Source organism: Phyllobates terribilis, unplaced genomic scaffold, assembly GCF_046119375.1.
Source record: "Phyllobates terribilis strain yellow unplaced genomic scaffold, ASM4611937v1 Scaffold_8__6_contigs__length_399053987, whole genome shotgun sequence".
In the NCBI taxonomy this organism is placed as follows: Eukaryota; Metazoa; Chordata; class Amphibia; order Anura; family Dendrobatidae; genus Phyllobates; species Phyllobates terribilis.
The window spans coordinates 263,389,599-263,416,773 of record NW_027362768.1 but is presented as its reverse complement, the minus strand read 5'-3'; the positions used below and the strand labels follow the sequence as shown (position 1 = coordinate 263,416,773).

Here is a 27,175-nt window from a genome sequence, read left to right as displayed (position 1 = left end):
CCGCTGCTGAATTGCCGGCCGGCTTTTTTAAAGAGACTGTGCATGAAAACACCAATATTTTTTTTAATAAATCCTTTACACTAAATGACAAGTACAGTAACCAACACTGTCACTGTACTTCATATATATGTGACTGACATGTTTCTATCTATCTAATCTATGTGTGATGCTCTATTCCTTCTTGTCTAAATTGTCGGGTACCGGTGTATGCCGCTGCTGAATTGCTGGCCGGCTTTTTTAAAGAGAGCGTCTTCTGAGCAGTTTGTCAGCTTTTGGACACCTTTGAAGATGTTTTCTATGTGTTTCTATGTGTTTTTGTTTGCCTGCCATTGGTTTTAACGGTGTTCGACGGTGTTCTAAGGTGTTCGACGAACAGTTCGACGAACAGTTCCTCGAACATCCCGGTGTTCGACGAACCGAACCCGAACACTAGGGGGGTGGCTCAACACTAGTCTCTACCTCTTCTTCTCTTGACAGGAATGTCGCTTCCTTCAGGGGAACAGCTAGTTCCAATGGGTAGGTTCCTCCTTCTTAGGGAGTTTCTAGTGCAATGATTTGCTTGTTTTGCGGATAGGCAGGACTTGTCTTCAGGGGGTGTTTTTCTGGTTAGGAACTTTCTAAGCAGTGGGTTGTACCAGATTTTCATGCCTTTTCTTGGAATATGGCCATGGTGGGGCATACTTCTCCTTGTAGTAATGACACAGTCCTCCATTTTAAGCACACATGTACAATCTGTCAATTTGAGCACATTTTTAGCCATAATTTTTTCCTTCAGTAATTTTATCTTAGGGTAGTTCTTCTTTCAGACACAGGGACAGGGAGGTGGGATCCTGTTGGTGACGCCAATTTATGTAACAGGCACTGGAGCACAGGGTGATGGGGTAACCCTCCAGAGTCTCTATCCATACTAGACCTCCTTGTTCCTAACTTTCATGTCGTGTGAAGGGCAATAGATTAACGTTATCCTCATAGTCCTCTATGAGTATCCACTACTGGCTGAATGTTGTTGCTGGAGTTCTGGGCTCATTTGCAAAGGGCAGACAGACGTGTGGGCTCTGTAGAACCAGGCGGTCACTCACCCCAGCGGTGGACGTTAGTGCTTCCTCACATTTTCCTCAGGTTAGTCGGTCCCAATAAAGCCTGGTAAGAACAGGGGAAATGGATTCCCTCACATGCTTGCTGATTGCTGTGGTGCTTCTCTGTGTTGTTACTTCGTCTTTGTAATTATCTAATCTCACTAGAACTGTACTTAGTGTACCTTTTTGGTGTAACTAGCTCCACCCACCAAAGTATTCGCTAGCAACTAATAAAAAAAATAACTATTTACTTACTAAACTAGTGTAGTAAGAGCTGACTCATAGTGACAAAGGACATAAACTTAAAGGCATATACATAACATTCATCATTCTTAGAAAACATTAATGTAATCTCCAACTTTGGGGCATTACATAGGTATTACGGTAATTATTACATTATACGATTTATTTATTTATTTTTTAGATTCTAAATGAAATTCCTTTCCTCACCCGCATCCCGTGGCTTATTGACCGAGTGATGCAGCCGCAGTATGAACTGATTGCTTTCCTAAAGGAAATAATTTTAGAGCATCAAAATACTTGGAATCCAAGCTACACCCGTGATTTTATTGATGCCTACCTAGTGGAGATGGAAAAGGTAAGAACAGTTTTATAGTTGTTAAGCACAGATTGGATTTCATCAGAGGCCTAGCAAGAATAGTGCAGCATGCTGAGTACAATGCAGGTAAAATGCCGAAAACATGATGGAACCCTGACGAGTCCCACTACAGGCAATAGGGATCATCGAGCTCTGCTGGAATTCAGCATATAAGTTGTCAGTTTTATAGAGTTAATGTGAACAAAGCCTTATAAAGTAGGGTTGATGTATAGCACTATATACACACACATGTGTATATATATACACAATACAGAGCAAAAATTTGGACACACCTTCTCATTGAAAGATTTTTCTGTATTTTCATAACTATGAAAATTGTACATTCACACTGAAGGCATCAAAACTATGAATTAACACATGTGGAATTATATACTTAACAAAAAAGTGTGAAACAACTGAAAATATGTCTTATATTCTAGGTTCTTCAAAGTAGCCACCTTTTGCTTTGATGACTGCTTTGCATACTCTTGCCATTTTCTTCATGAACTTTAAGAGGTAGTCACCGGAAATGGTTTTCACTTCACAGGTTTAATAAGTGGGATTTCTTGCCTTATAAATGGGGTTGGGACCATAAGTTGTATTGTGCAGAAGTCTGGTGAATACACAGCTGATAGTCCCACTGAATAGACTGTTAGCTGCTTTTTTCTTGCGATAATACAAATTCTAAGTAAAGAAAAACGAGTGGCCATCATTACTTTAAGAAATGAAGGTCAGTCAGTGTGAAAAATTGGGAAAACTTTGAAAGTGTCCCAAGTGCAGTTGCAAAAACCATCAAGCGCTACAAAGAAACTGGCTCACATGAGGACCGCCCCAGGAAAGGAAGACCATGAGTCACCTCTGCTTCTGAAGATAAGTTTATCTGAGTGACCAGCCTCAGAAATCGCAGGTTAACAGCAACTCAGATTAGAGACCAGGTCAATGTCACACAGAGTTCTAGCAGCAGATACATCTCTACAATAACTGTTAAGAGGAGACTTTGTGCAGCAGGCCTTAATGGTAAAATAGCTGCTAGGAAACCACTGCTAAGGACAGGCAACAAGCAGTAGGAGACTTGTTTGGGCTAAAGAACACAAGGAATGGACATTAGACCAGTGGAAATCTTTGCTTTGGTCTGATGAGTCCAAATTTGAGATCTTTGGCTCCAACCACCGTGTCTTTGTGCGACTCAGAAAAGGTGAACGGATGGACTCTACATGCCTGGTTCCCACCGTGAAGCATGGAGGAGGAGGTGTGATGGTGTGCAGGTTCTTTGCTGGTGACACTATTGGGGATTTATTCAAAATTGAAGGCATACTGAACCAGCATGGCTACCACAGCATCTTGCAGCGGCATGCTATCCCATCCGGTTTGCGTTTCGTTGGACCATCATTTATTTTTCAACAGAACAATGACCCCAAACACACCTCCAGGCTGTGTAAGGTCTATTTGACCAAGTAGGAGAGTGATGGGGTGCTACGCCAGATGACCTGGCCTCCACAGTCACCAGACCTGAGCATAATCGATATGGTTTGGGGTGAGCTGGACGGCAGAGTGAAGGCAAAAGGGCCAACAAGTGCTAAGCATATCTGGGAACTCCTTCAAGATTGTTGGAAGACCATTTCCGGTGACTACCTCTTGAAGCTCATCAAGAGAATGCCAAGAGTGTGCAAAGCAGTCATCAAAGCAAAAGGTGGCTACTTTGAAGAACCTAGAATATGAGACATATTTTCAATTGTTTCACACTTTTTTGTCAAGTATATAATTCCAAATGTGTTAATACATAGTTTTGATGTTTTCAGTGTGAATGTACAATTTTCAAAGTCATGAAAATACAGAAAAATCTTTAAATGAGAAGGCGTGTCCTAACTTTTGGTCTGTACTGTATTTCCTGGGCTAGATGCAGTTAAAAATTTGTAATTAGACACTCTCATTGGATGCTGAGAAAGCATTCCATAGAGTCTCCTGGCACGCCATATATCATTCTCTTAAAAAGCTTGGGGTAGGGTTCTAGGGGACCCTTTTATAGGCAAAATCACGGCCCTGTATCGCAATACGTCACCTAGGCTGAAGATAAATGGAACATTTTCATCACCTTTCATAATCACCAATGGGACAAGGCAGGGATGTCCTCTGACCCCTCTCTTATACATCCTAGTGACGGAGCACCTGCTCTCATCAATTCGCCATAACCCTAATATTAGGTGGATTGAGGTGGGAGGCACCGAGTACCAGTGCTCTGCATTTGCTAATGATTTTCTAGTATATATCACTCAATCACATATATCCATCCCTGCTGTTATGGCTGAAATAGATCACTTTGTTACATGGTCAAATTTTAAAATCAATGCAGCGAAGTCTGAGGCCCTCGAAGTCTCCCTCCCCAAATCCATACAGGATTCCATCCAGTCCAACTTTCCCTTTGCCTGGCCCTCACAGGGTATCAAATTCTTAGGAATTCGTATTCATAGAGACCTCTCCCGTCTATGTTATCTTAATTTTGGGCCCTTTATTGAACAACTCCATACAGACCATGGTTGGCAAGTTAGAACTGTAAGATTCACTACGTGAACCACTGGTGTTTTGTGGAAAAGCACGTGTTCACTGTGTTCCAAATTATTATGCAAAAAGTGTTTAGGAGTGATAAGGTAAGAATTTTTTTGTTTGTCAGTTAAACTCATTGATGGTGATGTGTGTCAGAGCTCTTTATATCACTGTAAGCAATTGCAGACACCTGTGCTAATTAGTTTGGCAGGTGTGTCCAATGAAAGGCAAGACTACTTAAGAAGGCTGTCCCACATTATTAAGCAGCCTACATTTTCTGCCAAAATGGGAAAGAAAAAGGATGTGTCGGCTGCTGAGAAGCAACAAATTGTGGAGTGTTTAGGTCAAGGCATGACTACAATCAACATTGCCAAGACACTTCATCCTGATCATCGCACAATCAAGAAGTATGTAGCTGATTCACAGTACACACGTGTGCGTGCTGATAAGGGAAAATTGAGGAATCTTTCCTACAGGCAATTATGTCAGGTTAAAAGAGCAGCGGCAAAAAAGCCTTGTCATAGCAGCAGACAAGTTTTTGAAGCTGCTGGTGCCTCCAACGTCCCGCGAACAACAAGATGCAGGGTCCTTCAGAGGTTTGCAGCTGTGCGTAAGCCATCCTGTCGATCTCCTCTATCCACTGTACACAAGCAGAAACAACTCCAGTGGGCCAAAAATACATGAAGACTGACTTCAAAACTGTTTTGTTCACCGATGAGTGCCGTGCAACGCTCGATGGTCCAGATGGATGGAGTGGAGGATGGCTGCTTGATGGACACCCCATGCAAACACGGCCACGGCGCCAACAAGGAGGAGGTGGAGTAATGTTTTGGGCTGGAATCATGGGGAGAGAGATTGTCGGTCCCTTTAGGATCCCTGAAGGGGTAAAGATGAACTCCATAATGTATGTGGAGTTTCTCAAACAGCACTTCCTGCCATGGTTCAAGAAGAAGATCCGTGTATTCCGTAGCAAGATCATTTTCATGCATGATAATGCACCGTCTCATGCTGCACATAACACATCTGCATCTCTGGCTGATATGGGCATAAAAGCGATCAAACTTATGGTGTGACCCCCATGCTCCCCTGACCTCAACCCCATTGAGAACCTCTGGAGCATCATCAAAAGGAGTATCTATGATGGCAGGAGGCAGTTCACATCTAAGCAACAGCTCTGGGAGGGTATTCTGTCCTCATGCTAAACAATTGAAGCAGAAACCATCCAAAACCTGACAAATTCAATGGATGAGAGAGTTCAGAAGCTCCTTTCGAACAAGGGGTCCTATGTGCAAATGTAACATCACCTAGAATAAAGTTTTGAGTTGAAAACTGTTTGATTTCAGTTTCTAATAACCTGCTAATGCTTATCATTTCAAAAATGACCATTTTTTTGTTCTTTATTAAAATGAAAAGGTTGATCGAAGAGTGTGGGGGATCTAAGAGTGTGGCAACCCAGTGGTCAGGATTATTTCGAATTCTGACAATCTGAGGGTCATGTTGCAGGTAGTGCAGCAAGAAGGCACTCATGTGTCTTGCGCATCTAGGAACCCCAAAATTATTTTCCGGGCTAGATGCAGCTAAAAATTATTATTAGTTGGAAAGCTGGTGGAGCTTAGTATAGATGGCCTAATAGAATCAGTACTGCAAACTGCTACAAAGCCCAAATAATTTTCCAGCCAAGATACAGATAAACATGATTAGTAATTTTAAATCTGGTGGAGTTTAGTATAGATGGCCTAATAGAATCAGTACTGCACACTGCTACAAGGCCCAAATTATTTTCCAGCCAAGATACAGATAAACATGATTAGTAATTTTAAATCTGGTGGAGTTTAGTATGGATGGCCTAATCGAATCAGTACTGCACACTGCTACAAGGCCCAAATTATTTTCCAGCCAAGATACAGATAAACATGATTAGTAATTTTAAATCTGGTGGAGTTTAGTATAGATGGCCTAATAGAATCAGTACTGCACACTGCTACAAGGCCCAAATTATTATTCAGCCAAGATACAGATAAACATGATTAGTAATTTGAAAGCTTAAAACGGTTGGTGAGGTGATTTTAACAAATTATCAAGCTTTTACTCTCCCCAGGATGACACAGGGGTAGAAAAGTCCGTTCGGATCTATGATTTCTTCATCTTTATGAACGTGAGTCTGTCTACATTATCAGTGGAGAGCCGCATGCTCTTATCTGTCAGCACACCACCAGCAGCGCTGAACACACATTCCGACAGAACGCTGGCGGCAGGGCATGACAAGATCTCCAAGGCGTAAGTGGCGAGCTCCGGACATTTGTCCAGATTGGAAGCCCAAAAAGAGCAAGGGTCCAGTGACACAGTCATGGCTTCAATGTTTACTTGGAGATACTCCTGTACCATCGTCTCCAGGCATTGACTATGTGTCAGACTTCTTGTCTCCTGTGGCCTTGCAAAGGATGGGCTAAAAAAGTGGTGAAATGATTCCGCAAAATTGATGTTACCAGCAGATACTGTGTTTCTGTTAAGGTTTGAGTGCTGAACACTCGACGGTCCCACGATTGGCAGTCTGGAACTGTGAGATTCACTACGTGCACCACTGGTGTTTTGTGGAAAAGCATATGTAAGATTCTGCAACAGTCTCTGCTGATACTCCTGCATGCGTGCATCCCTTTCTATGGCAGGAATAATTTCTGCAAATTTACTTTTGTACCGGGGATCTAACAGTGTGGCAACCCAGTAGTCAGGATTATTTCTAATTCTCACAATTCGAGGGTCATGTTGCAGGTGGTGCAGCAAGAAGGCACTCATGTGTCTTGCGCATCCAGGAGCACCAAGTCCCTGTTGTGTTGGTGGCGAGGTAACAATCATGCTTCCTTCCTCTGCCCTCTCCCCCCAACCTCGCACAACAGAAATGTGATCAATGTCTCCCTCATCTGATGAGTCTTCCATCAGTTCGTCCTCCACTTCTTCCTGGGCTCCTGCACCTTCCTCACTAGTTTGGCTGCTACCATGCGTCCTGGTAAAACCATCTCCCCCACCTTCACATGCCTGCCGCCTCGGTGCTGCCGACCGTCTTGACCTTGCAGATGTTAGGCCTTCCGCATACAACTCCTCCTCCTCTACTTCCTCCACCTCCTCTTGTGCCACCACCTGACTCCGAATTCTGTTTAATATGTGCTCCAGCATGTAAAACAACGGAATAGTCATGCTGATAATGGCATCGTCAGCACTAAACATCTTCGTCGCCATTTCAAAACTGTGCAGAAGGGTGCATAGGTCCCTGATCTGAGACCACTCCTCCTGGGTGTTTTGCCCCACCTCTGGATCTCGTTGGCTCAGGATATACGTCAGAACATATTGCACCAGGGCTTGTCGGTGCTGCCACAGTCGCTGCAACATGTGCAGAGTTGAATTCCACCGGGTAGGCACATCGCATTTTAGCCGGTGAAATGGCAGGCTCAACGACTTCTGTAGAGATGTAAGTCGCTGAGCTGCGGGATGCGAACGGCGGAAGTGAGCACACAGCAACTGTGCCCTCTGCAGAAGGCCATCTAGTCCGGGATAGTGGGCTAAAAATTGCTGGACAACCAGGTTCAACACGTGAGCCATACAAGGCTCGTGTGTGACATTGTCCCGGCGAAGGGCCCCACCCAAGTTTGCAGCATTGTCGCACACGGCCTTCCCTGGTTTCAGGTCCAGTGGAGACAACCATTCCTGAAACTGGTTCTCCAGGGCTGACCACAACTCCTTAGCTGTGTGACTCACATTTCCCAGACATTTCAAAGTAAAACTCGCCTGATGACGTTGAGCCCTGCTGCCAGCATAGTAAGGAGGTGTGCAGGATCCCTTCTGCGCAGTTAGAAAGCTTGTGGCATGACCAGACAGGCTTTGGGTGCAGTTGGAGGACCAAGAGGAGGTTGAGGAGGCAGAAGCAGTGGAGGAACTTTGAGATAAAGAGGATTGACGCACAACTCGTGGGGACGGCAAGACTTGGACAGCAGCCCCTTGTCCTGCTGTCACCATAGTTACCCATTGCCCAGTCAGAGACATGTAACGCCCCTGTCCATGCCGACTCGTCCAAGTGTCTGTGCTGAAATGCACCCTGTTACTCACAGAGTTTCTCAAAGAAGCGGTGATGTTGTGTGCGACATGCTGGTGGAGCGCAGGCACACCTTTCTTTGAGAAGTAGTGCCGACTGTGCATCTGGTACTGGGTCACTGCGACGGACATAAGGTCTCGAAAATCCTCTGTGTCCACCAGGCGGAAAGGCAGCATTTCTGTAGCCAAGAGCTTGCAGATGGTGAAATTCAACCTCTTAGCTTTCTCAAGGCTAGGAGAAAATGGTCTTTTACTTGTCCACATCTGAGGGACAGAGGGCTGGCTGTAGTGCTTAGACTGGTTGAGAAGGGTGTCCCCGGCAAACTGCCGGTCTGTGAGGAAGATGCAGGCGGACATGTTAGGTTGCCTTCATCCAAAGGTGGTGCTATCGATGTCGGACAGCGCTGAACACCAGCTGGTGTTTCCACCTCCAAAGAAAATGATGACCTGCCAATCACGCTGGCTGTTGCGGGTAAAGAGGTGGCAGGTCTGCGTCCCAAAACAGGTGTGACTGCTGTCCCCCCAGTCACAGAGAATGAAGAGGCCGCGGATGCACAAGATGTGGCAGACGGTGGTTGGCCCGGCCGGCTATGCCGCATTGTAGCACAGTGAGCTTCCCACTGCAACTTATGCTTCATATCCATGTGCCGGTTCATGCATGAAGTACTCAAACTATGTATTTTTTGGCCTCTACTTAGCTTTTGCTGACAAATGTTACAGATAACACGAGTTGGGTCATCCTTATCGATGTGAAAAAATGCCCAGGCTATGCAAGGCTTAGCACCCATGTGACCTGAAGAGCCACCACGACTTGTGGTCAGAGGCAGAGTTGTGTTTGAGGATGCAGTTGTTGACGTGCTTCCAGGACTACGTCTCTGTCCAGGAAGGCGCAACCTGACCTCGTCATCACTAGCATCCTCCTCCACCTCCTCTGCTGACCTCTTCGACTGGCTGACTGTGGGTTGACAGTAAGTGGGATCTCCAACCTCGTTAAAATCACCCTGTGTGTTATCACACCCGATGTCCTCAGAGCCAACCTCTTCCTGCCCTGACAAAAAACTCAAGTTGTAGCTCCAATCAGGTATTTGAGTCTCATCATCGTCTTCCTCATTGTCTCCACCAACAGGAGTTACAGTTTGGGAACGAGGGTCTACATTATGGTCAGAACCTTCTGCGTCTAGTCCTGGATCCGACTCATAAAGATTCTGGGCATCAGTGCAGATCATTTCCTCGTCTGGATTCACAGAAGCTCTGGAGCCGACCTCTGATTCCCAGGCTATAGTATGAGTAAATAGCTCTGCAGACTCAACCATCTGTTCTACCCCATACTCAGATGGGCAGCTGGAGACTTGGGAGCTGTGAGGAAGCAAGTGCGATTGGGGTGACACCTCTGAGGACTAAAGTATTTTTGATGTTGAAGTTGTGGTGAAGGAGAGCCCACTTAAAGGAGCACTTGATATCCGTTGAAGCACCTGCTGTTTTTGTGCCTCATCTGGAATTTGTAGCGATTGGCGTGGCCCTAAGAAAGGGATCTTATCACATTGTCCGCTAAAAGAAGTAGACATCTGAGTTTGGCTGGAAGATGGTCTTTCTTCTGCAGATGTTACTGTTGCTTTAACACCTACTCCACGGACACAACCTTTTTTTCCCTTCCCAGCACGCCTATTCCCCTTTCCACCAGCAGCAGGCCTTTTTTCACTCATTTTGGTGGTTAACTAATTGACAACTCTGGAGTTGTTTGCACAAAAAACAATGGATGGGAACAGAGCAGAGCTGAGTGGCCAAACTGTGGTATTAGCCCAAAAGTATTGGCTGGGTTAGATGCAGTAAAACAATTTTATTACATACACAGGTGGTCGAGATTAATATAGATGGACTAATAGAAAAAGTCCCACACACTGCTACAAGCCCAAATATTTTTTCAGAGCTAGATGCAGATAAAAATTATTTTGAATTTGAAACTTGGTGGAGGTTAGTATAGATGGACTAATAGAACAAGTCCCACACACTGCTACAAGCCCAAATATTTTTTCAGAGCTAGATGCAGATAAAAATTATTTTGAATTTGCAACCTGGTGGAGGTTTGTATAGATGGACTAATAGAGCAAGTCCCACACACTGCTACAAGCCCAAATATTTTTTCAGAGCTAGATGCAGATAAAAATTATTTTGAATTTGCAACCTGGTGGAGGTTAGTATAAATGGACTAATAGCACAAGTCCCACACACTGCTACAAGCCCAAATATTTTTTCAGAGCTAGATGCAGATAAAAATTATATTGAATTTGCAACCTAGTGGAGGTTAGTATAGATGGACTAATAGAACAAGTCCCACACACTGCTACAAGCCCAAATATTTTTTCAGAGCTAGATGCAGATAAAAATTATTTTGAATTTGAAACCTGGTGGAGGTTAGTATAGATGAACTAATAGAACAAGTCCCACACACTCCTACAAGCCCAAATATTTTTTCAGAGCTAGATGCAGATAAATATTATTTTGAATTTACAACCTGGTGGAGGTTAGTATAGATGGACTAATAGAACAAGTCCCACACACTGCTACAAGCCCAAATATTTTTTCAGAGCTAGATGCAGATAAAAATTATTTTGAATTTGCAACCTGGTGGAGGTTAGTATAGATGGACTAATAGAACAAGTCCCACACACTGCTACAAGCCCAAATATTTTTTCAGAGCTAGATGCAGATAAAAATTATTTTGAATTTGCAACTTGTTGGAGGTTAGTGTAGATGGGATAATAGAATGATGCTATGCCCAAAAGGTTTTACTTGGCTAAGTGCAGTTAAAAATTTGTATTCTATACACAGGTGCTGTAGCTTGCAACACAGATAGGCTAATCCACTGACTAACACACACTGCAAGGGGCCAAAAAGGATTTGCTTAGCTAGATTTAGCCAAATGCTGTGAAAAAAACTTGCACAGCACTGGCTCAGCCCTGCCTGGCAAAAAGTGATAGGAACTGATGTAACCTAGCCCTCAAAAGGACTGCAATTACAATTAGTCTTTACTCCCAACCTATCTATTTAAGAGCACAGACCTGCCTGATAAAAGTCATATGAAATGATGTAACCTAGTTCTCAAAAGGACTGCAATCACAGCTATTACCTACTCCCAAGCTATCTGTAGATTTGTGCGAAAATTGGCTTGAAATTAACACTAGTGTTGAGCCACCTCCGTAGTGTTCGGGTTCGGTTCGGTTCGTCGAACACCGGGATGTTCGAGGAACTGTTCATCGAACAGTTCGTGGAACACCTTAGAACACCGTCAAACACCGTTAAAACCAATGGCAGGCAAGCAAAAACACATAGAAAACAACTTCAAAGGTGTCCAAAAGCTGGCAAACTGCTCAGAAGACACTCTCTTTAAAAAAGCCGGCCGGCAAATTCAGCAGCGGCATACACCGGTACCCGACAATTTAGACAAGAAGGAATAGAGCATCACACATAGATTAGATAGATAGAAACATGTCAGTCACACATATAAGAAGCACAGTGACAGTGTTGGTTACTGCAGTTGTCATTTAGTGTAAAGGATTTATTAAAAAAAATATTAGTGTTTTCATGCACCGTCTCTTTAAAAAAGCCGGCCGGCAATTCAGCAGCGGTACCCAACAATTTAGAACAGAAAGAATAGAGCATCACACATAGATTAGATAGAAACATGTCAGTCAGATATATAATAAGTACAGTGATAGTGTTGGTTACTGTACTTGTCATTTAGTGTTAAAATAAAGGATTTATTTAAAAAAAAATTAGCGTGGGGTTCCCCGTAATTTTAGTCTCTAGCGGAGGTTAAGCAGACCGCTGGGGCAGATGTTTGAAGCCTGGGAAGGGGGTAATACCCACGGAGCTGCCCATATCAGCTCCCAGCTGAATACCTAGCCTTTACTAGCTATTAAAATGGGAGACCCCCCAAAAAAATGACGTGCGGTCCCCCCTATTTTAATAGCTAGCAAAGGCTTGGCAGACAGCTGGGGGCTGATATTAATAGCTCAGGAAGGGTGCCATGAATATGGGCCCCCTCCCAGGCTAGAAACACCAGCCGTCAGCCGCCCCAGAAATGGCGCATCCATGAAATTCATGAAATAATTAAGAAAAAAAGGCCTTCCCTATATTGTTCTGTCCGGCCAGGTACAAATAGGCAGCTGGTGGTTGGGGGCAGCCCGTTCCTGCCTGCTGTACCTGGCTGGACACAAATATAGCGCGAAGCCCCACTTCAATTTTTTTAAATTATTTCAGGAAATTCATGAAATAATTAAAAAAAAATTGACGTGGGGCTTCGCACTATATTTGTGTCCAGTCAGGTACAGCAGGCAGGAACGGGCTGCCTCCAACCACCAGCTGCCTATTTGTACCTGACCGGACAAAACAATATAGGGAAGCCCTTTTTTTTTAAATTATTTCATGAAATAATTAAAAAAAAATTGACGTCGGGCTTCGCACTATATTTGTGTCCAGCCAGGTACAGCAGGCAGGAACGGGCTGCCCCGAACCAACAGCTGCCTATTTATACCTGGCCGGACACAACAATGTAGGGAAGACCTTTTTTTCTTAATTATTTCATGAAATAATTTAAAGAAAATAGACGTGGGGCTTCGCCCTGTTTTTTTGTCCAGCCAGGTACAACTAGGCAGCTGGGGGCTGGAATCCGCAGCGCAGGGAGGCCCAAGCTTTCTGGCCACCCCCCTCTGCAAATTGCAGTCCGCAGCCACCCCGGAAAATGGCGCGTTCATTGAAGCGCCATCTTCTGGCGCTGTACCCAACTCATCCAGGGCCCTGGTGCGGTGGCTCACTGGGTATTAAAGGGGTTAGGGCCAGCTTGGCATTATCAGCTGGCCCTAAGCCCGAAATTCATGGGGTCACACCAATATTAGACATGACCACCATGAATTTCTAGTAAAGTATTTAAAAAAAACACAACACCCAGAAAAAAGTCCTTTAATTGAAATAAACACACAATTCTTTATTGTTCTAAATTAAACCATACTTACCGTCACGCCCATTCCAGCTGAAGCCAACGATCTCCTGAAATAAAAGAAAAATAATAAAGCAACATCATCCTTACCTTTCCATGGTTCCCATGACAGCTTCAGCTCTGCTACATCGAGATGACAGGCTGGACCGCAGCAGAACGCTGCCATCCAGCCTGTCATCCCGCAGACACTGAGAAGCGCAGGCTTGCTTGCGCTCCACAGTGTCTCTCTGTGAGGGCATCCAGATGAGCCGAGTTAATGTCCAATGAACTCGGCTCACCTCATGCACGTCACTGACAGCGTGGGAAAATTCTCTTGCACTCAGCGCTTCAGCGTGGGAGAATTCTCACGCTGAAGCGCTGAGTGCAGGAGAATTTTCCCATGCTGTCAGTGATGTGCATGAGCTGAGCTGAGTTCATTGGACATGAGCTCACCTCATGCACGTCACTGACAGCGTGGGAGAATTCTCCTGCACTCAGCGCTTCAGCGTGAGAATTTTCCCACGCTGTCAGTGACGTGCATGAGGTGAGCCGAGTTCATTGGACATGAACTCGGATCATCTGGATGCCGTCACAGAGAGACGCTGAGGAGCGCAAGCAAGCCTGCGCTTCTCAGTGTCTGCGGGATGACAGGCTGGATGGCAGCTTTCTGCTGCGGTCCAGCCTGTCATCTCGATGTAGCAGAGCTGAAGCTGTCGTGGGAACCATGGAAAGGTAAGGATTATGTTGCTTTATTATTTTTCTTTTATTGCAGGGGATTGTTGGCTTCAGCTGGAATGGGCGTGATTGTAAGTATGGTTTAATTTAGAACAATAAAGAATTGTGTCTTTATTTCAATTAAAGGACTTTATTCTGGGTGTTTGTGTTTTTTTTTAACTTTGACTATGGGGTTAGTAATGGGGGTGTCTTATAGACGCCTCTCCATTACTAACCTGGGCTTGATGTCAGCTGGCATTATAAGCTGACATCAACCCCAGCCCTATTACCCCACTGCCACCGCTACAGGGCAGTGGGAAGAGCGAGTCTAAGTGCCAGAATTGGCGCATCCTATGGATGTGCCATTTCTGGGGCGGCTGACGGCTGGTGTTTCTAGCCTGGGAGGGGGCCAATATTCATGGCACCCTTCCTGGGCTATTAATATCAGCCCCCAGCTGTCTGCCTGGCCTTTGCTAGCTATTAAAATAGGGGGGACCCCACGTCAATTTTTTGGGGGGTCCCCCATTTTAATAGCTAGTAAAGGCTAGGCATTCAGCTGGGGGCTGATATTAGTAGCCTGGGAAGCTCCGTGGGTATTATCCCTTCCCAGGCTTCAAACATCTGCCCCAGCTGTCTGCTTAACCTCCGCTAGAGCCTAAAATTACGGGGAACCCCACGCCAATTTTTTTTTAAATAAATCCTTTATTTTAACACTAAATGACAAGTACAGTAATCAACGCTGTCACTGTACTTCATATATATGTGACTGACATGTTTCTATTTATCTAATCTATGTGTGATGCTCTATTCCTTCCATTCTAAATTGTCGGGTACCGCTGCTGAATTGCCGGCCGGCTTTTTTAAAGAGACGGTGCATGAAAACACTAATATTTGTTTTAATAAATCCTTTACACTAAATGGCAAGTACAGTAATCAACACTGTCACTGTACTTCTTATATATGTGACTGACATGTTTCTATCTATCTAATCTATGTGTGAAGCTCTATTCTTTCGGTTCTAATTTGTCGGGTACTGGTGTACGCCACTGCTGAATAGCCGGCTTTTCATGTTTCACTGTTGGCACTGTTCCCAATCATTTAGGCAATCACTCTAATGCCACAACCACCATGGCTGTGGCATTACAGTGAGTGGCAGACAATCCCTGCATGATTGGTGCTCTAAATAGCGCCAGACATGCAGGACACGCTTTTGGTGCACGAACAGTTATCGAACATAACCTCGAACAGCCGAATTTTTTGCAAATCGTTCGGGTTCGTCGAACAACTCGAACACCGCCCAAAACAGCTCGAATTTGAGATTGGCGAACAGTTCTAGTCGAACACCGCTCATCTCTAATTAACACTGAAAGTATAGCGCACACAGCAACAGCGGTGTCATTTAACACGCAGCTGCAGCAGTGAGAAAATGGTGGATACGTGGAAAATGGCTGGGTCTTATAGGGCAAGTACATGTGACAAACACTGCCAATGACACATGCCCTTGCTTGTGTGAAAAAAAGCAGTTCGCTCCGTGTGTGCGCTGCTGATAGGCTGACAGATTGCACCTCCCCACTGTAAATGCGGGAAAGGGAAAAAAAATGGAGATCTTCATTATGTATGCAGAGATCCACCCCTGGCCCTCCCCCCGCCCCGCTGTACACTGAAACTGCGTATTAACATTAATTTTCAGCATTACTGAGAAAAAAGCCAGTTATGATTTTGGTGCACGAACAGTTATCGAACATAACCTCGAACAGCCGAATTTTTTTCAAATTGTTCGTGTTCGCCAAACGGCTCGAACAGCGCCCAAAACAGCTCGAATTTGAGATTGGCAAACAGTTCGAGTCGAACACCGCTCATCTCTATTGAGTATCTATGGGGTATTATCAATAGGAAGATGAGAGAGACACCAGACCGAACAATGCAGACGAGCTTAAGGCTGCTATCAAAGCAACCTGGGCTTCCATAACACTTCAGCAGTGCCACAGGCTGATCGCCGCCATGCCACGCTGCATTGATGCAGTAATTGATGCAAAAGGAGTCCCGACCAAGTATTGAGTGCATTTACTGAACATACAGTCCAGTAGTCCAACATTTCGGATTTTAAAACATTTTTCAAGCTGTTGTTATAAAGTATTCTAATTTACTGAGATAATGACTTCTGTGTTTTCATTGGCTGAAAACTGCTGTTCACAAACGCCCTCTATCCAACCTCAATGAGCTCGAGCTGTTTTGCAAGGAAGAATGGGCAAGAATTTCAGCCTCTCGATGTGCAAAACTGATAGAGACATACCCCAAGCGACTTGCAGCTGTAATCGCAGCAAAAGGGGTCGCTACAAAGTATTAACTCAAGGTGGGCCACATAATATTGCACGCCCCACTTTTCAGTTTTTAATTTGTTAAAAAAGTTGAAAATATCCAATAAATTTTGTTCCACTTCACGATTGTGTCCCACTTGTTGTTGATTCTTCCCCCAAAAATTAGAATTTTATATCTTTATGTTTGAACTTTTCTACATTTTGCCACATTTCTGGCTTCAAAGGGGCCAAATACTTTCACAATGCACTATATACATACATACATACAGTCCAAAAGTTTGGACTCACCTTTTCATTTAAAGATTTTTCTGTATTTTCATGACTTTGAAAATTGTACATTCACACTGAAGGCATCAAAACAATGAATTAACACATGTGGAATTATATACTTAACAAAAAAGTGTGAAACAACTGAAAATATGTCTTATATTCTAGGTTCTTCAAAGTAGCCACCTTTTGCTTTGATGACTGCTTTGCAAACTCTTGGCATTCTCTTGATGAGCTTCAAGAGGTAGTCACCGGAAATGGTCTTCCAACAATCTTGAAGGAGTTCCCAGAGATGCTTAGCACTTGTTGGCCCTTTTGCCTTCACTCTGCGGTCCAGCTCACCCCAAACCATCTCGATTGGGTTCAGGTCTGGTGACTGTGGAGGCCAGGTCATCTGACGTAGCACCCCATCACTCATCCTCTTGGTCAAATAGCCCTTACACAGCCTGGAGGTGTGTTTGGGGTCATTGTCCTGCTGAAAAATAAATAATGGTCCAACTAAATGCAAACCGGATGGAATAGCATGCCTCTGTAAGATGCTGTGGTAGCCATGCTGGTTCAGTATGCCTTAAATTTTGAATAAATCCCCAACAGTGTCACCAGCAAAGCACCCCCATGCTTCACGGTGGGAACCAGGCATGTAGAGTCCATCCGTTCACCTTTTCTGCGTCGCACAAAGACACGGTGGTTGGAACCAAAGATCTCAAATTTGGACTCATCAGACCAAAGCACAGATTTCCACTGGTCTAATGTCCATTCAATGTGTTCTTTAGCCCATACAAGTCTCTTCTTCTTGTTGCTTGTCCTTAGCAGTGGTTTCCTAGCAGCTATTTTACCATGAAGGCTGCTGCATAAAGTCTCCTCTTAACAGTTGTTGAAGAGATGTGTCTGCTGCTAGAACTCTGTGTGGCATTGACCTGGTCTCTAATCTGAGTTGCTGTTAACCTGCGATTTCTGAGGCTGGTGACTCAGATAAACTTATCTTCAGAAGCAGAGGTGACTCTTGGTCTTCCTTTCCTGGGGTGGTCCTCATGTGAGCCAGTTTCTTTGCAGCGCTTGATGGTTTTTGCAACTGCACTTGGGGACACTTTCAAAGTTTTCCCAATTTTTCACACTGACTAACCTTCATTACTTAAAGTAATGATGGCCACTCGTTTTTCTTTACTTAGCAGCTTTTTTCTTGCCATAATACAAATTCTAACAGTCTATTCAGTAGGACTATCAGCTGTGTATCCACCAGACTTCTGCACAACACAACTGATGGTCCCAACCCCATTTATAAGGCAAGAAAATCCCACTTATTAAACCTGACAGGGCACACCTGTGAAGTGAAAACCATTTCCGATGACTACCTCTTGAAGCTCATCAAGAGAATGCCAAGAATGTGCAAAGCAGTCATCAAAGCAAAAGGTGGCTACTTTGAAGAACCTAGAATATAAGACATATTTTCAGTTGTTTCACACTTTTTTGTTAAGTATATAATTCCACATGTGTTAATTCATAGTTTTGACGCCTTCAGTGTGAATGTACAATTTTCAAAGTCATGAAAATACAGAAAAATCTTTAAATGAGAAGGTGTGTCCAAACTTTTGGTCTGTATTGTATATATATATATATATATATATATATATATATATATATATAATATATATATATACATACACTGCTCAAAAAAATAAAGGGAACACTCAAATAACACATCCTAGATCTGAATGAATGAAATATTCTCATTGAATACTTTGTTCTGTACAAAGTTGAATGTGCTGATAACAAAATGACACAAAAATCATCAGTGGAAATCAAATTTATTAACCAATGGAGGCCTGGATTTGGAGTCACCCCCAAAATTAAAGTGGAAAAACACACTACAGGCTGATCCAACGTTGATGTAATGTCCTTAAAACAAGTCAAAATGAGGCTCAGTATTGTGTGTGGCCTCCACGTGCCTGTATGACCTCCCTACAACGCCTGGGAAGGCTTCTGATGGGGTTGCGGATGGTCTCCTGTAGGATCTCCTCCCAGACCTGGACTAAAGCATCCGCCAACTCCTGGACAGTCTGTGGTGCAACGTCACGTTGGTGGATGCAGCGAGACATGATGTCCCAGATGTGCTCAATCGGATTCAGGTCTGGGGAATGGGTGGGCCAGTCCATAGCTTCAATGCCTTCATCGTGCCGGAACTGCTGACACGCATCAGCCACATGAGGTCTGGCATTGTCCTGCATTAGGAGGAACTCAGGGCCAAACATATGAGCATATGGTCTCACAAGGGGTCTCAGGATCTCATCTCGGTACCTAATGGCAGTCAGGCTGCCTCTGGCAAGCACATGGAGGGCTGTGCGGCCCTCCAAAGAAATGCCACCCCACACCATTACTGACCCACTGCCAAACCGGTCATGCTGAAGGATATTACAGGCAGCAGATTGCTCTCCACGGCGTCTCCAGACTATGTCACGTCTGTCACATATGCACAGTGTGAACCATCTTTGAAGAGCACAGGGCGCCATTGGCGACCGTAGCGTCGGCGTCCCTGCCTCCTGTCAGGCAGGGACGCCGTTCCCCTCACCCCTCCGCTCCATGCCCGGCGGCTTCCTCCTGCTCTGCTGGCAGCGCGCGCTGCTTCCCGGCCTCTGTGCTTAGGGCGCGCGCGCGCCCCCTCTCTCTTGAAGGGGCCGCGTGCGCCGTCCTAAGGAGTCCCCGGCCAATGGCCGGAGGACCTCACCATATATAAGGCACCTCCTCCAAAATGGAGGTGCCCGAGCAATGTTGTTGCAAAGCCTTTCAACTCTGCTTCAGCCCTCAGGTCCTGTTACCAGATACCTGCCAGTTACCTGCCAGATCTCTGCTTGATACCTACCTGATTCCTGTCTCTCTGCTTGCATTCCTGCGGTCCGACAGTCTGCCTACCAACACCTGTCAGTCTGTCTATGGATCTGCCCGCCCGCTCACCTGGGAGCGCTCACCTGCTACCTGCCTGCTAGCCTACCTGGAGGCTATGCCGTCACTTGCCGTGACCACCTGCCTGTCCAGAAACTCCTGCCCGCTCATCTGGGAGCGCTCACCTGCTACCTGCCTGCTAGCCGACCTGGAGGCTCTGCCGTCACTTGCCGTGACCACCTGCCTGTCCTGAGACTCTTGCCCGCTCACCTGGGAGTGCTCACCTGCTACCAGCCTGCTAGCCTACCTGGAGGCTCTGCCGTCACTTGCCGTGACCACCTGCCTGTCCTGAGACTCTTGCCCGCTCACCTGGGAGCGCTCACCTGCTACCTGCCTGCTAGCCTACCTGGAGGCTATGCCGTCACTTGCCGTGACCACCTGCCTGTCCAGAAACTCCTGCCCGCTCATCTGGGAGCGCTCACCTGCTACCTGCCTGCTAGCCGACCTGGAGGCTCTGCCGTCACTTGCCGTGACCACCTGCCTGTCCTGAGACTCTTGCCCGCTCACCTGGGAGTGCTCACCTGCTACCAGCCTGCTAGCCTACCTGGAGGCTCTGCCGTCACTTGCCGTGACCACCTGCCTGTCCTGAGACTCTTGCCCGCTCACCTGGGAGCGCTCACCTGCTACCTGCCTGCTAGCCTACCTGGAGGCTCTGCCGTCACTTGCCGTGACCACCTGCCTGTCCAGAGACTCTTCCCCGCTCACCTGGGAGCGCTCACCTGCTACCTGCCTGCTAGCCTACCTGGAGGCTCTGCCGTCACTTGCCGCGACCACCTGCCTGTCTAGAGACTCTTTTCCTGCTGTCAATTGCCGTGACCACCTGCCTGTCTAGAGACTCTTATTCTGCTGTCACTTGCCGTGACCACCTGCCTGTCTAGAGACTCTTACCCTGCTGTCACTTGCCGTGACCACCCGCCTGTCAAGAGACTGTCCCCGTCACTTGCCGTGACTACCTGCCCGCCTTCCCTGGGAGCCACCCGCTTCCTTACAAGGACTGCCCCTTTGTATAGTTGCTCAGAGGTTCCACCTCCCAGACCCGTTACAGCGACTTTGCCAATCCTGGTGTTCTGTGGCAAATGCCAAGCGTCCTGCATATCGTTGGGCTGTGAGCACAACCCCCATCTGTGGACGTTTGGCCCTCATACCACCCTCATGGAGTCAGTTTCTAACCGTTTGTGGAGACACATGCACATTTAGGGCCTGCTTGAGGTCATTTTGCAGGGCTCTGGCAGTGCTCCTCCTGTTCCTCCTTGCACAAAAGCGGAGGTAGCGTTCCTGCTGCTGGGTTGTTGCCCTCCTATGGCCCCCTCCACGTCTCCTGGTGTACTGGCCTGTCTCCTGGTAGTGCCTCCAGCCTCTGGACACTACGCTGACAGACACAGCAAACCTTCTTGCCACAGCTTGCATTGATGTGCCATCCTGGATGAGCTGCACTACCTGAGCAACTTCTGTGGGTTGTAGAGTCCGTCTCATGCTACCACGAGTGTGAAAGCACGACCAACATTCAAAAGTGACCAAAACATCAGCCAGAAAGTATTGATACTGAGATGTGGTCTGTGGTCCCCACCTGCAGAACCACTTCCTTCATTGAGTGTGTCTTGATAATTGCCAATAATTTCCATCTATTTTCTATTCCATTTGCAACAGCATGTGAAATTGATTGTCAATCAGTGTTGCTTCCTAAGTGGACAGTTTGATTTCACAGAAGTTTGATTCACTTGGAGTTATGCTCTGTTGTTTAAGTGTTCCCTTCATTTTTTGAGCAGTGTGTATACACACATATATATATATATATATATATATCTATATATATATATATATAGATATAGACATAGATATATCGATATATATAGCAAAGGAAATAAGTATTTGATCCCTTTCTGTTTTTGTAAGTTTGCCCACTGTCAAAGACATGAACAGTCAATAATTTTAAGGGTAGGTTAATTTTAACATTGAGAGAATATCCAAAAAAAAAATCAAGAAAATCACATTGTATAAATTAGATAATTTTTTTTTTGCGTTTTGCAGTGATAAATAAGTATTTGATCCCCTACAAACCATTATGAGTTCTGTCTCCTACAGACCAGTTAGACACTCCTAATCAACTCGTTACTTGCATTAAAGACAGCTGTCTTACATAGTCACCTGTATAAAGGACTCCTGTCCACAGACTCAGTCAGACTCTAACCTATACAACATGGGCAAGACCAAAGATCTTTCTAAGGATGTCAGGGACAAGATCATAGACCTGCACAATGCTGGAATGGGCTAAAAAACCATAAGTAAGACACTGGGTGAGAACAGCTGTTGGTGCAATGGTAAGAAAATGGAAGAAATACAAATTGACTGTCAATCAACATCGATCTGGGGCACCATGCAAAATCTCACCTCATGGGGTATCCTTGATCATGAGGAAAGTGAGAGATCAGCCTAAAACTACATGGGGGGAACTTGTTAATGATCTCAAGGCAGCTGGGACCACAGTCGCCAAGAAAACTATTGGTAAGACATTACGCCTTAAAGGTTTAAAATCCTGCAGTGCCCGCCAGATCCCCCTGCTCAAGAAGGCACATGTGCAGGCCCGTCTGAAGTTTGCCAATGAACACCTGGATGATTCTGTGAGTTATTGGGAGAAGGTGCTGTGGTCAGATGAGACAAAAATTGAGCTCTTTGGCATTAACTCAACTAGCCATGTTTGGAGGAAGAAGGATGAGAACAACCCTAATCGCGATCCACCTGCGGCTGTGAACTAGTTAAATGCCGCTGTCAATCTCTGACAGCGGCATTTAACAGCCCCGCGCCAGATGCACGTCACTTACCCCGCCCATTGGTGACTCCGTTACATGATCACAGGTCACCGGTGGGTTGGCATGACAACCCGAGGTCTGCAGCAGACCCCTGTGGTTGTCATGGCCAGATTTCTATGAGCACCGCCTAGTGGTCAGCGCTCATAGCAAGTGAGCTCATAGCAAGTGATCTGCTCATCTCCTGTATGTAGCAGAGCCAATCAGGCAGATTTTGAAGCAGCAAAAAGTAAAAAAAAAAAATGTTTTTAAAAATATAAAAAAAAGTTTAAATCACCCCCCTTTTGCACTACTCAAAATAAAACAATAACAAAAAACCACATGCACATATTTGGTATCGCCGCGTTCAGAATCGCCCGATATATCAATATAAAAATAGAATTAATCCGATTGGTAAACGGCGTAACAAGAAAAAAATTCTAATTGCCAGAGTTTTTTGCAACTTTTCAATAAAATGTAATAACAGGCGATCAAAGCATCGCATCTACTCCAAAATGGTATCAATAAAACGTCAGCTCGGCGCCCAAAAAATAAGCCCTCACCCAGCCCGAGATCCTGAAAAATGGTCTCGGAAAATTGTGCCTTTTTTTAAGCAAATATTAGATTTTTTTTTTCACCACTTAAATAAAAAAGAACCTATACATGTTTGGCGTCTACGAACTCATAATTGCCTGGAGAATAATAATGGCTGGTCAGTTTTAGCATTTAGTGAATGTGGTAAAAAAAACAAAAACTGTGCACTTGCACTTTTTTTGCAATTTCACCACACTTGGAATTTTTTCCCCGTTTTTCAGTACACAATATGGTAAAACCAGTGATGTCGTTCAAAAGTACAACTCGTCCCGCAAAAAATAAGCCCTGAAACTTCCATATTCACCAAAAAATAAAAAAGTTATGGCCTTGGGAACAAGGGGAGAAAAAAACTGAAAATGTTCCGGTCATGAAGGGGTTAATAGTGGTCAACAAGTAGAAGCATATTCAGTCTTTATCAAGCATTCTGTAAGCGAAATATAACAGAACTAGTGCAAGCGAAAAATGACATATATTTTATCCGAAAAAGCAGACTCTGAGTCTGTCTCCTCAACCCCTTGGACACATAAAATGATTGACAGCTTTCTCTGTATAAGTGTGCACAAAAGGGAATCGGTCAGTGTGTTTCACGGTCAGTATGTGTCACGAAAGTTGAGGGAGCCTACAGTGTACAACAACGGGAAGAGGGGGAAGGGAGCCCAACAACTAGGGAAAGGAGGAGTGGAGACCCCTAGGCAGATCTAATATCACCCTGCCTACCCTATCATTCCTACATAGGTTCTGCACCTATCGCCTAGCAGGAAACCTAAACCCTGACTGCCCCTAATGATAGGTCCTAAATAGGGAGAGGATGGGGTCAGCCCCCACTGCAACTAAAGACAAACAGGTAAACAGACAAGAGAATACACTAAGCTTGAGAAGACACCAGAGAGATCACGCAAACTATTCTCCAAGGGAACTCCAAGAAGCCACTAGCCGACTACTTGTGCTTCAAGCCTGGACAGAGGAAAATGGAGTTATCACCGGCGGCTCTCTGGAGAGACTGAGGGTATTTAACCCCTTTACAACCCAGATGGTTTGCATGTTAATGAGCAGGCCAATTTTTACAATTCTGACCACTGTCACTTTATGAGGTAATTACTCTGGAATGCTTCAACGGATCCCCCTGATTCTGAGATTGTTTTTTCGTGACATATTGTACTTCATGATTGTAGTAAAATTTCTTCGATATCTCTTGCGTTTATTTGTGAAAAAACGGAAATTTGGCGAAAATTTTGAAAATTTTGCAATTTTCAAAATTTGAATTTTTATGCCCTTAAATGAGAGAGATATGTCACACAAAATAATTTACATCAGCACAATTTTGGAATTTTGGAACCAAAATTTTTTTTATTGGGGAGCTATAAGGGTTAAAAGTTGACCAGCGATTTCTCATTTTTCCAACAAAATTTACAAAACCATTTTTTTATGGACCACATCATATTTAAAGTCACTTTGAGGGGTCTTTATGACAGAAAATACCCAAAAGTGACACCATTCTAAAAACTGCACCCCTCAAGGTGCTCAAAATCATATTCAAGAACTTTATTAACCATTCAGGTGCTTCACAGGAATTTTTGGAATGTGGAAAAAAAAATTAAGATTTAACTTTTTTCACAAAAATGTTAATTTAGACCCAATTTTTTTTACTTTTGCAGGGGTAACAGGAAGAAATGGACCCCAAAATTTGTTGTGCAATTTCCCCTGGGCACACATATACCCCATATGTGGGGAAAAACCACTGTTTGGGCGCACGGCAGGGTTCGGAAGCGAAGGAACGCCATTTGACTTTTTGAATGTAAAATTTGCTTGAATAATTAGCGGATGCCATGTTGCATTTGGGGAGCCCCTGATGTGCCTAAACAGTGGAAACCCCCCACAAGTGACACCATTTTGGAAACTAGACCCCTCAGGGAACTTATCTAGCTGTTTGGTGAGCACCTTGAACCCCCAGGTGCTTCACAGAAGTTTATAACATTGAGCCATAAAAATAAAATTTTCACATTTTTCCCTCAAAAATGTTTTTCAGCCCCCACTTTTGTATTTTCATAAGGGTAACAGAAGAAACTGAACTATGCAGTTTGTTGTGCAATTTCTCCTGAGTTAGCAAATACCCCATATGTGGGGGAAAAACACTGTTTGGGTGCGCTGCAGGGTTCGGAAGGGAAGGAGCGCCATTTGACTTTTTGATTGTAAAATTTGCTTGAATAATTAGTGGATGTGCCCCTGATGTGCCTAAACAGTGGAAACCCCCCACAAGTGACACAATTTTGGAAACTAGATCCCTCAGGGAACTTATCTAGATGTTTGGTGAGCACCTTGAACCCCCCAGTCCTTTACAGAAGTTTATAACATGGAGCAGTGAAAATAAAAAAAATCTAACTTTTTCCACAAAAATTATGTTTTAGTCCCAATTTTTTTATTTTCACAAGGTTAAGAGGAGAAAATGGACCCCAAAAACTTTTATGCAATTTCTCCTGAGTACGCCAATACCCAATATGTGGGGAAAATACAGTGTTTGGGCACACGGCAGAGTTCAGAAGGGAAGGAGCACTGTGTGACTTTTTGAACGCAAAATCGGCTGGAATCAAGAGCGGATGCCATGTCTCGTTTGGAGAGCCCCTGATGTGCCTAAATAGTGGAAATCCCCCACAAGTGACCCCATTTTGGAAACTACACCCCTCAAGGATTTTATCAAGGGGTATAGTTAACATTTTGAACCCAGAGGTACAACACAGAATTTGATAACATTAGGTCATCATACTGAATAAGTTGTCATTAGTCTTGAGCGCAAGTGCTCACTACTTGAGTCTGCATCAGGTACTCAGGTATGTACCATGTATCACGGGTGCTCAAGTGAAATGCTCGAGTCCCCGCCCGCATGTTTCACGGTTATTAGACACCCCAAAAAAAACATGCAGAGATCGCTCGTGCATGACAGGCAATCCCCGCGAGGTTTTTTTTGGCTGCGAAGCATATGGGGCGGAGACTCGAGCACCCGCGATACTCAATGCATACCCGAGCACCCGATTTAAACTCAAGTAGCGAGCACTTGTGTTCAACACTAGTTGCCATATCGTCATCTTTTTTTTTTTTTTTTTTTTTTTTTACTTTTGATAAAAAACCTACCCTAGCCCAACCCTAACCCCAACCTTAACATTAGCACAACCCTAAGCCCAACCCCAGCCTTAGCGTTTATTTTTTACGCCATTCCTAGTGCGGTATAAGTGATTAGACAACCTTATTCTTCGGGTCGGTGCGACTACAGAGATACCAGAATCATATCGGGTTTTTATGATTGACAGCTGTCACACACTAAAAGACAAATATTTTGTAAAATCTAGTTTTTGCATCACCATATTTTGAGAGCTATAATTTTTCCATATTTTGGCCGACAGAGTCATGTGATGGCTTGTTTTTTGCAGGATGCGTTGACGTTTTTATTGGTGCCATTTTCAGGCATGTGACATTTTTTGATCGCTTTCTATTCCAGCTTTTGGGAGGCAGAATGAACAAAAACCAACAATTCAGGAATTGTTTTTTTAAAATTTTTTTCATTCTACTCCACATGTGGTAAAATTGATAAGGCAGCTTTATTATTCGGGTCAGTACATTTATAGCGGTACCACATTTATATAGTTTTTCTATGTTTTGGCGCTTTTACACAATAAAAGCTATTTTATAGAAAAAAATATTTTTTTGCATCGCTTTATTCTGAGAGCTATAACTTTTTTGATTTTTTGGATGATGGAACTATATGGTGGCTTGTTTTTTGCGGGACAAGATGACGTTTTCAGCGGTACAATTTTTATTTATATTTGTCTTTTTGATCACGTTTTATTCCATTTTTTGTTTGGCGGTATGATGATAAAGCATTGTTTTTTTTACTTTTATTTTTTTTTTTACCGTGTTCACTGAAGGGGTTAACTAGTGGGACAGTTTTATAGGTCAGGTCGTTCCGGACGCGGCGATACCAAATATGTATGTATTCAGGAGCTTGCAAACATTTTGTAGAGACATAAAGGGGAATTAAATAATTTTTCATTTTATGGGCTAGAAAAAGTGGATATTCCTATTAGAGGAGGGGATTGGAGGAAAAACTCCTCCTAAGAGAGCTATTTTGGATTATCAAACTGGATACAAAATACCCCAATGGCGTGAACTATAGGAATGATACTCTTTATTTATATTAATTCTCAGAGAATTGAATGTCTAGGTTTTTGTTTGTTTTTTTGTTGTTTTTTTTTCTCTCTCTGGCTTTCTTGTGATCTAGCCTTGTGATTATGCTGATT

General features: G+C 44.3%; 1 protein-coding gene across 3 annotated transcripts in view; it reads left to right on the top strand.

The window, feature by feature from the left end:
* LOC141157213 (cytochrome P450 2D17-like) overlaps positions 1-27,175 on the top strand; it is a 472,560-nt gene that overhangs the window by 189,679 nt on the left and 255,706 nt on the right. For 2 of the 3 annotated variants that reach the window (XM_073644204.1, XM_073644205.1), the window contains exon 5: positions 1,501-1,674. The exons of the other annotated variant lie outside the window; for it this stretch is intronic. In XM_073644204.1, coding sequence (XP_073500305.1) covers positions 1,501-1,674 — 174 coding nt within the window. The remainder of the gene's footprint in view (positions 1-1,500; positions 1,675-27,175) is intronic. 3 annotated transcript variants of the gene reach the window in all.